At 39.1% G+C, this 13849-nt stretch overlaps 1 protein-coding gene across 2 annotated transcripts in view; it reads left to right on the forward strand.

Moving 5' to 3' along the window:
* Positions 1 to 13849, forward strand: part of C2H10orf67 (chromosome 2 C10orf67 homolog) — a 123343-nt gene that overhangs the window by 37001 nt on the left and 72493 nt on the right. For both annotated transcript variants that reach the window (XM_030550369.1, XM_030550370.1), the window contains 4 exons: positions 2216 to 2363; positions 3591 to 3649; positions 5955 to 6020; positions 13374 to 13436. In XM_030550369.1, coding sequence (XP_030406229.1) covers positions 2216 to 2363; positions 3591 to 3649; positions 5955 to 6020; positions 13374 to 13436 — 336 coding nt within the window. The remainder of the gene's footprint in view (positions 1 to 2215; positions 2364 to 3590; positions 3650 to 5954; positions 6021 to 13373; positions 13437 to 13849) is intronic.

Here is a 13849-nt window from a genome sequence, read left to right on the forward strand (position 1 = left end):
AAAACTGTCCCTTTGTTCATTTTGCTAATGAGTGTCCTCATTGCAGCATGAGCCTGAATAGTTAATTATTTGCAGTTCTTCTTTATAACAGATGGTGGAGCTAGAGCTAAAGATTATCTATGCAAAGCACAAACCATAAATTGATCTGTGAGTAAAATAAGCCCACTATGTTTTTCTGAATTATTGCATTAAAACAGTAAGAGATGAAGACTACATTTCGATTTTAAAACATCATTTAAAAATTTTACACTTTGATTCACATAGCTAAGTCAAACATTTCTAGTTTCATTTATGATGATGGTGATCCTCATGCTATCAGCTCTTGATGCTCAGATTCTGCCTGGGCAAAGGAACTCATGCCTAAGCTTATTAAGTTCTGAAACAGTTATTTAAAAGGTCTTTTGAAATTGTAAATTTGTTCTGTAATGGTTTAGGGTTGAACAATGTTAGAGGAGAATTATAAATAATTACTCAAATATTTTATTGGCTGTTTTTTTAACAACCCCTCTGCAGCTTGTTAGAGACTGCCTATAGGATTTCCAAGGCTGTGGAAAGAGTTCTTGTAAAAATTAATCCTAGTCTAGTAACTAACTAATAAGCATAACTGAAAAGTAGTTTTGTTAGTCTGAAAATCTGTATTACTAATAACATAATTTCATTAACTGATATTTGACCTTTCTAGAAATTGCTACTTCTTAGTTAGCAAAAAAGGGGAGCTACAAACTTATTTTCAGGTTGAATTTTTAAAACACTCTGGAATTTTATCCACCTGATTCCCAGTAAAATCATTGAGAGACCTGTGGCCATAACTCTGTGTAACACTTTGATAGTTTATTCCTAAAAGTGTAATTGAGCACAAGGGACTGAGAGGTGGTTTTGTTTTGTTTTTGTTTTGTTTTGGTTTTTTGAGAAAAACATTTGAAATAGTTGTGCAGGAGAGAATGTTTGCCATAAATATATTTTGGTTTTGAGTTCAAGTTTACTTTTTTTCTTAAAAACTCAGAATTTTACTTCCAAAGTTCTAGGTACCAGATTCTTACTTTTTATCATTAGGTAACCTAGAAAAGGAGGCCCTACTTTCACATGCTTATTTTTGCCTCATGAAACAACTATCTTAAATTTTCTTTAGTAAGCAAAGTAATTAATAACCTGTTCTTTGTTTTTAATATTTTTAAGGCTTTCAGAATTCAGTTTGATAGGCTGGTATTACTCTAAAGTTTTGTTCCAGCTTCCGAAAGCTTTTCTGTAATTTTAAAAGAAATATGTGGCAGTAAAATCTGGACAGCCATAAGACAATATATTCAAATGTTTTCAATAGCTTTGAAACAGACAAGAAAAAAAGAGTAGCTGTCCCAATAAGCTTCAGTTGCATAAGAAGTCTTTTCCATAATGGATGTGGCAAGATTTAAACAAAGGACACGCATAATAAAAATGTAAATGAGTTTGCTTTACTAAAACTATAACTTTAAAGTCTTTTGTTGTATGTTATCCTGGAACCTTCTTACTAGGTAATCACTGTTTGCATAGAGATTTAAACCATAGTCTTCAATAGCATTAAACCCCTGCACGGTCTATGTGTGACAGGCATGCAAAGCCATGTTAATGTTCAGAATATGAATTGCCTCTGGGTGGCTCCGACACCAAGTAGAAAACCAACTGCGTTGGTATCAGAAGGCCTGATGGACTCCATGCGGCTCCCAGCCTGAAAACTTCACCACTTTGACATGTGATGTGCTCCTCATGACACTGGCAGCACTGTCACTGAGAAATGGCACAAAGGCAACAAGCCCCCCTCCTTAGCCATGCACTTTGCAACCCCCTGGTGTTGCCTGTCCACAATCTCTCCTGCCTGCCTAGTTACGGACGGCACTTCATAAACACAGAGGGAAGTGTGGGTGGATAGGCCCCAGCTGCCTTCCTGGACACAGCCTCCATAATAAATTGACCTGAATGATGAGGGCGCACAAACAGTTTGATATGCATTATTCCTGTCAATAAAATGTCCCCATGTGTTATGGCTTTGTATATAATGTACTGCAGTCTTTCTTCCAGCAAGGTCCTATTTAGTCTCTTGACTTTTTTGTATTCATATTATAACTGTGTAATAGAATTCAGAAAATTATATGATAGCTGTGTTGTATAATTATTATATTTGTGCAGCATATTTAAATCCTTGATTCTTTACTTAGAAATACAAGGGTTCTCAATCTTTCAGATTATTTTTGACAACGATGATGACAATGAAAAAAATATGCTCGAGAAAGAAAATGAAGATTTCAGAGAAGAGGTTTCTAGACTACTTGATAGGATTGCACATCTTGAAGAGTCTCTGAAACGCAGTGAAAAAGAAAATAATAAATTAGGTAAAATTTTCATGTGATGTTAGGTCAAGATGACATTTAAATACAGAATGCATTAAATGTTAAAATCAAAATGCAAATCTAGTATGGTCCAAAAAGGTGGTAAATTATTCTTGGACCTTCTAACAGCTTGTTTTGTACTTTTTAATTATTCTAAACTTTTTTGAATATTTATATTTACTTTTTTACTCATGATAAAAGAATATTTGTTAATATGGAAGTTGAGACTTCTTATGTTGGTTAACAGTGTTGTTGGAGTTCATAAAATATAACACTGTTGTTTTGTAGCCTGCAAAATTACTAAAATCTGAGAAAGTGTTATGTAAATATTTATATTTGTAAATGATTAAATATATTGTTAGTTTTAATTTAGTTGCCTTAAGATGAGGAGGTAAAATGGACACTATATATGGAATAGGTTTCTGTGCTTGCACATACGTATTAACATACACTTCCTGGGAAAAATATGAATTATATGTTTGTGTAGAAGTCTACAAGAATCAATTTCTTTTTCAATTTATCAGCCCTGTTTTCAGTCCGGTTACTTTACAACATTTTTTAAAAGGAATTCATTTTGTCTTATTCTGAAATTGAGTGTGTGTATGTGTATTTATAAACAAACATACACACCATTCAGGCTATAAGAACAATTAAGAAGTTCAGTCTTTACTTTCAAGTTACTGCTAGTATATTGTCAGTGTTAGAAAGCTCTATGGAAAGCTAGACATCTATGGCATTAGAACAGAATTTGTGTGGAAAATCTGGCTTCTGACTTTTGTATATCCAAATAGATTAGACATAGTAGTACCTTTTATAGTAGAAAGATGAATTTGACATAAACAGTATTCTTTATTGCTGTTTATCATCTGATTTAATGGCGCTTCTCATCTTTTCATAGTTTTGTTTGAGCAATAAAGAACCACCTGCTAAAGCACTTTGTATTGGCTGTGACTAACAGCAAGGATGTCCAGAACTAGTATTAATGAAAAGCTGTGGGCACTCAGCCACACTTGGCTCTTGAACTTACTTCTTAATCTCTATCTGACCAGCCGGCTGAACAGCAGGAAGAAGGCTATGAATGTCAAGGGCAGTTGTGAAGGTCAGAGTTCTGCTAGGACTTTCATCCACTGTGCATTCCACTAGGCTTAGACTGACCTGAAGCATATAATATAAATACACTGATGTAGGCTTGTAATTTCACACTTTACCTTTCTCCCTATTTGTTTTCAGATAAGGAGGTTCGAGGTATGCAATTAAAAATGGAAAAAGATGAGAAAACTGTTCAAAAGGTACTGTACTGTTTTGACAGTGATGGATGTCTCTCTAAGCAGAAAAGCAGCAGGCTTGGATTATTCACAACGTCTATTCCAAATAATATGAGAAAGCTGAAAAATAGTCAATATCATTTCAATTGTTTCAGATTTTACGTTTGTGTAACTCAATGATGAGTAAAAATGAGCAGGTATTCCTACCTATGCGGAAGACGGTGGTTCAGGTTGTCTTCCTCCTGTCATGTCAGCATTATTTTTGCTGTATTTTAACACTAGTAAATTAGATACTTTCTCACTTCTGAACTTCAGCAAACTGTGTTGGAGTTGGGTGGAGTACTTTCATTAAAAAGGAGGGCACAAGTATATTTTTAGAGAGAGAGTAACGAGGATCAAATAGGGAAGTATCTGTAATTTTGGGCAAGAAATGTGTTATTCTCAATAACCTGTGGTTTGCTGTATATTTTCTGTATTTCTGGGTAATGTTATTAATTTATCTTCAATATTATTTATGTGCTATCAGTACAAGGCAGTGGTTGAACAAGACATAGTAAATACAAATCAATGCTTCTTGGCATAGGGAAGTTCTAAAAACCAAAACCACCTCACTGAGAGACATAAAGATCTATTTAGATATCATGCCAAATGGTTTTCTTCTCTACAGTGCTTTATTCCCTTTCTACAAATGAAAGAGAAATCAAAGAACTTCTTCCCACTGTAGAAAGTGGACTCTTTCCAGGAAACATTTTTCAATGTGATCTATATCCCTTGTTGAAGAACTTCAGTTTAGCAAGGTCTTACCCTTTTCATTAAGGTATTTTCATCTTTGTGGTGAAATCTCTGGGAAGTAATGACCCTTTATATGATAAAAATCTTCATATTAAGTTGTTCTCACTGTCCAGGGAGAGGAAGAATTCTGTTTTGTTGAGGCACAGGAATGAAAGTTAGGAGATCTGGGTTCTATTTCCACCTCTTCCATAGACTTTGCTTGCAAAGATGTCACTTCTCACACCTCACTTTCTCCTCTGTTAAATGGGGATAATACCAACCTACCTCAGAGGGGTGTTGGAAGGCTAAATTTGTTAATGATTTTAAACCTTTGAGATCCTATAAATGAACCCTAAAATTAGAAATGGAAGCTAAACATGTATCCTAAGATTAGATACTGAAAACTCCTATTGGTCCATCCATTACATCTATTTGCAAAAGGAGGATTGTTCCCTACAGAACATTTTCTAGTGTATTATTTATATTGTGGAACTGCCCAAAGACCCCAACAAGATTGGGATACCACTGTGTTAGGTTCTATACAAATTATATACAGATGAAACAATCCCTGCCCCCAAAAGTTTACAGCCTACAGTTTGTCTAGTTTAGTTTGCAAAGTCCTAATCCATGGGATTTCTGATGCTTCTTTGGAGACTGTTCCACAGCCTAATGCATCTCACTGTTGGGAAGTTTTTCTACTGGGTACTCCACTGAAAAAAATTTTTGGCTTGATATCTAGAATTTTTGCACTTGGATAACGTTAAAATTGGGTTCATTTTTAAAATTTATACATGCATGGACTTAGTCCTCATTGACAATAGGTGTCTGACATGCTCCCCATTAAAAAGCCTAAGTAAATAGGTTATATATACTGAAGATGACTTCAAGAGTCAAAGAAAAAAGATTATCTTTTCCCTCCCCAGAAAGCCACCAAGCAGCAGTTGAACTACTCCAAAACTGCCACTGCATCTTGACTGCATCAGCTCTTGTGAATGCTCTTGAAACACCCCAGTCATAGATGTGTGGTTTGACTGTTGGATCAGAGTAATCCTCATTCCGAATACTTCTCTCCATGATAGGGGCTCCATAAGCCCATTCTTTATACTTTACAGGTGGTATAGATATCCTAGTAGTTCCTCTACCTAAGCAATGGGGCATCATTAGTTTGACTGGATTCAGAACTTCATGCAGTTTTTATTTGGGCCAAAGGATTTGTCTCAGAAAGCTGTTTTCCAGAGTGCCCTTCATTTTAATCTGCAGCTTTCTAGAGATCTGATCTTGTATATTTTGTATGCATATTCAGGGTGTGTTCAATACAAAATTAAAGTGTGAACATTTGGTGTGTGAATTGCACATTCTGCATGTGGCATTCCTAGTGCACCATCAGGCTTGTTTCTAGGTATCATGGTATGTGCCAGGATGCCTATCAGCCTATCATTCATTAGGTTATATATATACTGTATTTTCTTTGGTAAACTGTATTTAGAAAGGATTTTGGAAGAATTCTACCTGCCTCTAATCTAAAATGCAACATTACTTTTTATGCTTTTATTTTTAGTTAATTGAAGCTCAAGAAAAAATAAGAATGGAACTTGAAAAGGAGAGGTCATTAAATCAAAGTATGGTAAGATTCTTGTGCTTAAATTATTTTGTGTTTCAAACTTCATAAAAATGGTTGTTTTCATATATATAGAAACTTTTTTATTTTATTTAAATATTCGGTTTGTTCTAAGTATCATATGCAGTCTATGTGTACCGACTGATTTTTTTTTTAGAAAAATGAAAAAGCATTTTTTAAAGAGGTTTTTGGAGAATCAGTTCAGCAGAAGCCTAAATTTTACTCTACTAATGGAAGAAACATGCAAAATGATTTTTAAAGATTTTTTTTTAAAGAACTTAAATATTGTTCGGCACAGAAGAACTTGGAAAACATTTAACATTATGTGAAAAGGTTTGCTACTATGATAGAGGGAGCCCTATCTTAAATATTTTTGTATTCTGTATTAGTCTCATAAGAATACTGCCTTTTATTTTCTTTTTACGTGTTTCAAGAACTTTCCAGATGGCTGATTCTTTATTTTATCATTTGACTTTTTTTCTAACTTGGTCTCACAGTGGTTTTCACACTGGTCACCACTAGTATGTCTTTGTTACAATATACTGACTGGGTTTATTATAATAAAAAATAAAACACAGCTTGACTTGCAATCTAAATATGCTGGAAAAGAATATGATACTGTTTAGAAGAGAAAAGGTTGTGAATAGAAAATCAGTACCACTTCAGTTACTTAAACATTTGCTTTTTTTCAGCTTGTCAAACTTTGTGCCAAGTCATAGCTGCTTTTACTTACTTTGTTTTGTTAATCTTAGCACAGTGTGTGTTGGGCTATCTTGACATAGGGCCAAATCCTGCAGTCCTTACTCAGTCTTTGACTTCAATGGGACTTCTGCCTGAGTAAGTACTGCAGGATTGAGTCTTTAGAAATGGATGAAAAACAGAATTTCAAGATTATAAAGGAAGCCTTCTTTGAAACCAGTTTTTAAAGGCTGAAAACTAAGAATAAGTTGATCTGTGGACCTCTTTTTTTAACAAATACATTAGTCTTGAGAACACATTTTACCTTTTTTTCTTTTAACTGGAAAAATGTGATTTTCTTGGAGTCAGGGATTCTGAGCGCACACAGCCAACATTTTTAAACTTGATTGCCTAAAGTTCAGACCCTAAATTCATGTATTGACTTTGGCCTTTGAAAAGGATCTGTGTTATCAAAAGCATCTGTCTGCAGGGCTGTCCTTTGGTATATGCAGCATACGCGTAGGGCACCCGAAAATTTGGGAAACCCTGGTTCTTAGTGTCCACCCTCCTGCCTCTTCCTGTCCCTTTTCTGACCCTTCCTGCAGGCTCCCACCACAGCTGGCTGCTGCAGCCTGGTGAGTCTTCTTCTAGATGGGAGTGAAAAAGCCTTCCAGCCTGCCAGACCTATTAGCACAACATTGAAACTGTTAAAGAGCCATTCAAGTGATAATGAAGCCATTTAACAGGCATTTGCCAGCCCCCAGGTATATACTGTCAGTTTCTGAATTTACTGACAAAATCAGTTGTGCATTACTGTAATATGTACTCAGAACATGTTAGTCTACAGGACCTTAGTTTAAAATTTGCTTTAAAAATATTGCATTAGTATGTTGCTGAAGATTATAAAATCACATCTCTAAAAAATCCTTGCATAGATTTTTTGATGCACAATCTGAGTATTCATCTTTAGCCTTAAATGCTTGGATCTTCAAACATACAGTTTTTAAAATAAATCCTCAAAATACCACCCTTATCTAAAATACACATTCAAGCCCAAGCTGCTGTTGGGCATAGGGGCACCAGTTTAATAATACTGCATAGGGCCCAATAAATCCTAAGAACGGCCCTGTCTGTCTGTGCAGATTTCCTAGTTGGCTTTGAAAATCTCAACCAGTGGATTTGCACAGGTTTCACCAAGGACATAATTTGAAGGCATTGGAGTTGAATAGGTGTAACTGAGGTTTTATTTGTCCTCATTGAACCTTTATAACTGAAGATGATGTGTGAGATGGAAAGAACCCAGAATGACCTTCAGATCTCAGGTTGAGTTTGCTGGGCTGGCAGCTAGAAAAGACATTTTTACTTGTAAACTGAGCTCATTAGTTACAGAAATCACTGAGAGACAATAAACGTGGAGTCACATAATGTCACTTTTACTGAGACACTCCTCAGAACAGAACCACACTTAAAGGACTGTCTGCGTTTCCTCTCTATTCTTTTATAGTAGTGTGTGTTTCAAAAGCTGTGCCTCTTTCTTCAATTTACTGTTACCTAAGACAAGGCACAACAAAAGTGGAAGTGAATATTCAAATTCATTGTAAGTTCTTCTAACATAGAAAACTATAGGCTTAGAATTCATTAAAAAAAACAAAACCAGAAGACCACGCAACATGAATGGAGCTATTGCACATACATATTTAGGGCGTAGGGTATGGCTACACTTAGAGTTGTACAGCGCTGGAAGTTACAGCTGTCTTCGTACAGCTGTGTAGTTAAAGCGCTGCAGTGTGGCCACACTAACAGCTACCAGCGCTGCAATGTGGCCACATTTGCAGCATTTGCAGCACTGTTGGGAGTGGTGCATTGTGGGCAGCTATCCCACAGAGCACCTCGTCCCATTTTGGCGCTGTGGGTTGTGGGAAGGGGATGGAAGGGTGTGGGTCATTCCGCTTCCTGTCCCAACGCCCCGTGGTGCATTGCTACACATCCCAGCAGTTTGGCAGCATTATGAGTCTGCAGCGTGATTTCTGTTAGAAATGGAGCCCGAGCTGCTGAGGACTTTGCTGATGAATGTTGCCAGCACATCACATTTGCAGGTGAGCTATTCCTTCAGCTCCAAAGTGACAGTGAGGAGTCCGACGATGATATCGATTCGCCTGATGTGCGTGACAATACATTGCTTGTGGCAGTAATGGACATGCTCAGCACCATGGAACGCCGCCTTTGGGCTCGGGAAACAAGCACTGAGTGGTGGGATCACATCGTCTTGCAAGTCTGGGATGACGAGCAGTGGCTGCAGAACTTTCGGATGAGAAAAGCCACTTTCATGGGACTGTGTGCTGAGCTTGCCCCCACCCTGCGGCGCAAGGACACGAGATTGAGAGCTGCCTTGTCAGTGGAGAAGCGGGTGGCTATTGCAATCTGGAAGATGGCAACTCCAGACAGCTACCGATTGGTCACGAACCAGTTTGGAGTGGGAAAGTCGACCATTGGAATAGTGTTGATGCAAGTTCGCAGGGCCATTAATCGCATCCTGCTAAGAAGAACTGTGACTCTGGGGAACGTGCAGGACATTCTGGATGGCTTTGCACAAATGGGTTTCCCTAACTGTGGAGGGGCGATAGATGGGACGCATATTCCTATTCTGGCACCACCCCACTTGGCATCCGAGTACATTAATCGGAAGGGGTATTTCTCTGTGGTTCTCCAAGCGCTTGTGGATCACCGTGGGCATTTCATTGACATTTACACAGGATGGCCTGGAAAGGTGCATGATGCACGCATCTTTCGGAACAGTGGCCTGTTCAGGAAGCTGCAGGCCGGGACTTTTTTCCCAGACCGCAAGATCACAGTAGGGGACGTCGAAATGCCCATTGTGATCCTTGGAGACCCCGCTTACCCGTTAATGCCATGGCTCATGAAACCGTATACAGGGAAGCTTGACAGGAGCAAGGACCGGTTCAACTACAGGCTGAGCCGGTGCAGAATGACTGTGGAGTGTGCTTTTGGCAGTTTAAAAGGGCGCTGGAGATGTCTTTATGGGAAGCTAGACTTGGGGAGAAGCAGCATCCCTGCGATTATATCCGCGTGCTGTAGCCTCCATAATATTTGTGAAGGGAAGGGTGAAACATTCAGTGAGGAATGGACCTCCGAGGTTCAACACCTGGAGGCTGAATTTGCACAGCCAGAGAGCAGGGCTACTAGAGAGGCCCAGCACAGGGCTACAAGGATTAGGGATGCCTTAAGGGAGCAATCTGAGGCTGAAAGCCAACAGTAATGTTTGGTGCCTTGCACAGGAGTGAAGTGCAGTGGTTACAATGATTTGCAGTGCCTGTTTTTCCCTTGGGGTGCAGTATATTTCACTTTCTGCAATAATAAAAACTGTTTTAAAAGCCAAGAAATCATTTATTCAAAATACAGTACATAAAAGGGCAGGGGGGTAGGGTGCTGAACTGTACTGTCAGAGGTTTGAATATGTCGTGCCTGGAGTGCTGTGCAATGCCTGCTGCACTTCAGGATTAATATGCTGCATGGTGATGGGGATTGAGTGCATAGGATAAGGGTGGTAGTTCTCAGGGCTGGTAGGTGAATGTACAGGTGTTGCGGGCAGCTGGTGGTGGTAAGAACCAGGATGCTGGAGACGGGGGTTTTGAGCAAACAGTGGGGCACAAGTGAGAGAGCTTTTGGATGGGGGGTGTTTAGCACGGTAGCGATCTACCTACATGGCTACGAGTGACTGCATACAGTCCGTTTGGCGCACCAGGAGGCTATCAGCTGCTTTGTGCTTTTCTTGGTAGCCAATTCCTTTCTCCTGCTTTGTGTTTCCCTCCACTGATGCATTTTCTCTCTCCAGTCCTGCAGCCTCTTATTCTCTCTGGCATACTGATTCATAACTGCTTTCACCAAATCTTCTTTGCTTTTTCTTGGTTTCCTCCTCAAGTTCTGTAGTCTTTCAGCAGGCTGTGATAGGGCCGGAGGATTCAAGGACACTTAAAAAAAACAGAAATAGAAACATTTATTACAGAGGCTGCATTGTTTATAATCACAGTGAAGGAGTTTGTAGACTATTTGTAGCATCATTTACACATAGCAAACATAGCACAGAGAGGCCAGAGCAGCGAAGACATGGTGAGTAGCGGCGAATGAATGATTAATGAAGCCATGTTGCTGCCACGGCTCACCTGGGAAGGGGAGCTGCTTGAGTCAGGGCTCACTGGGGTTTCTGTGCATTGGGGAAAGCAGAGAGCAGCTGGGGGGGATCTGCACTGAACACTATCCCTACATTTTCCACAGGATTTTATCCTGCCAGATATCTCACTGCTGCGGGTTACCTGGGAAGAGCGGGAGGGTCTTCTACAACAATGTTGATTCCACTCTGGTCCCTATGCAGCTTGCCTGTGTGCAGCAATAGTCCTCCCACCCCTCACGGCACAGTGGCACGGATGCGTTAGCCTGACTGGGACAAGGACCGCAGTGGCTCTCCCTATAAACTTGCGCAGGCACATTGCCCACGCTCTGGCTGAAACTTTTGAAGAGATTACAGAGGCCGATTATCGCGACGTGATAGACCACATCAATAGGCTATTCCACATCTAGGCATGCATGCAGGCAGCCATAACCCCCACCCTCCTCTCCCAAAATAGTTACATCCTAAAAATAAAATCTGCTTACCGGGAACCCGCTCCTCTGCTTCTTCTTCACCAACGAGTTCCAGCTGCTGCGACTGGCTAGCTTCCTCCTGGCTTGAGAAGAGCTCCTGGCTGCATGCCTCCTGGGACTCCGGGGTGTCTCCTACCACCTCAGTAGCCTCACTCTCGGTTTTCTCTATACCCTCCCCCTCCTCTCCCTGCTCTGAACTGTCCATCGTGGTCCTCAGATTGGCAGTGGGGTCACCCCCAAGTATCACATCCAGCTCCTTGTAAAAACGGCAGGCCGTGGGGGCAGCACATGAGCAGCAGTTTCCCTCATGGGCTTTGCAATAGGCACTCCGCAGCTCCTTTACTTTAACCCTGCACTGCACTGCTTTGTGGGGTGCATCTGCAGCATCTGCAAATCAGGCTGTAAGGGAGTGCATTACAGAAACCTATAAATAATACTGTAGGTCATTTCAGTAGCATGACATAACATCAGAAGTGGAATTTTATTATTATGGAAGGGGGGAAGCATTTACTTGTACAAAGACAGTTGCATGAGATGTAGACTTTTGGACTAAACTAGTGTTCAGCTCTGCCAATTAGGAGACATTAAGTTTGATTACCATTCTCCCACTCTCTTTCTCCTTGGAGTGGGAACACACAGAAAAGCAGATAGTGATCCTTTGGGAATCGGAAAGAGAAAGTGCAGGAGTAGAACTTCCCATCAGCCAGAAGTTACATGCCCTGTTGATCCAGTCTTCTTTGGGTAGAAAGAAGATGTCAACAATGTAACTGATTGAGAGAGAGGAAATTAAAGAGAGAGAGAGTGTAAAAGCAAACTGAGGAATGGAGAAATCCTCAAATTACATAGTGTCCTTGTGGGAGGAGATGTTTTGAATATTGAATGTAAATGTGAGTAGTAACTAAAGATCAGTCCTGCAGAAATGATGATACAGCCAGGGCCGGCTCCAGGGGTTTTGCAAACAAACAAACAAAGCCGCGATCACGATCTTCGGCAATTCAGCGGGAGGTCCTTCACTCCGAGCGGGAGTGAGGGACCCTCCGCCGAATTGCCCCCGAATACCTGAAAGTGCCGCCCCGCTCCGGAGTTGCCACCCCATGCACCTGCTTGATAAGCTGATGCCTCGAGCCGGCCCTGGATACAGCAGAACGCTAGACATAAATTCTTTAAAGCTTTTATACTTTTGAATAATTTCTGCCATAAGCTCTACTAAAATTATTGTAAAACAATTACATGAAGATTATGACATAGATAAATATAGTCATTTCTGGATTTTACATCTTTTGGCCTTTTTATTATAACTAATAACAAAATGTTGAGAAATATGGTATAAACTAATTTTTCCTACTGTGGTAAATACTGACAAATTTAATACTGAAAAGAAGGTAGTATACAAAACTGAATCAGTTGCAAAGTTTTGGAAATAATTTCAAGTGTAAACTGCTAATTTAAATGTTCTTCTTTACTTTCTTACAATTTGACAATTATTCCAGTATTCAATTTTGTTCCATCATTTATAAAGATAAATTTGTTTTCCTTTTATTTAGCAAAGCAAATTTATAAGAAATACTGTGCAGCAATACTGAAACTATTGAATTTTGCTATTGTTTAGTATAAGTCAAGTAGCTGCTGCTGTTTAGAAATATTTTGACCAGTCAGAGTTTACATCAAGCAAATATTTCTAAGAAAAATTGTGGACAATAATTAAGTCTCTTATGTAGTCCTATTCACAGGCAGTAAACGATGAAAACAAATTTTCAGTGTAATAGATCAAAGTACCAGTACATTTTGCTTTGAACATGGATAAAGCTGCATTTCATTTTTTAAAGAATTAATAATTACTTATGGAAGATGTATATTTTTGTACACTTTCTGCAATATTTCAGGAAATGTAAGAATTTTAATTAATTGTTCAAAGAAGTATAATATTAAATTAATAATATCTCCCTCATCCTCTCCGTATTACATTTTATAAATGTTTGTGTCTGTACTTTTGCTCAGCTTTCTTGTCATTCATTTTAACAGCTCAGAGAACAAAAAGACCTTGAAACAAAAGTGGAAAAGAAATTACCTGACCTACAGGAAAAGGTATATTAATTTTACTTCCTAGATGGAGCATATATTTCAATTAATTATATGATGCTACGAAATACACCATATACACTGTACCCGTAATATATTTGCCTTATCAGACTTTTTCTACCTCCACTGGTTGCTTTCCCTACACTTCACTGATAACTAAACTAATACCATTTTGTTTAACTCTCCTCTCTTTTCAGCGTAGCAGCCGTGTTAGTCTGTATTCGCGAAAGGAACAGGAGTATTTGTGGCACCTTAGAGACTAACAAATTTGTTAGTCTCTAAGGTGCCACAAGTACTCTTCTCCTCTCTTTGTAACTTTCTGCTTGTCATCCACATGGCTCTAGATAACATATGTATTTAACTCAGTCCTCTCTTCCACTCACTCTTCCTTTGTAAGGGAATATGGACTCACACTATTC

The sequence above is a fragment of the Gopherus evgoodei genome, chromosome 2, assembly GCF_007399415.2.
Source record: "Gopherus evgoodei ecotype Sinaloan lineage chromosome 2, rGopEvg1_v1.p, whole genome shotgun sequence".
In the NCBI taxonomy this organism is placed as follows: domain Eukaryota; kingdom Metazoa; phylum Chordata; order Testudines; family Testudinidae; genus Gopherus; species Gopherus evgoodei.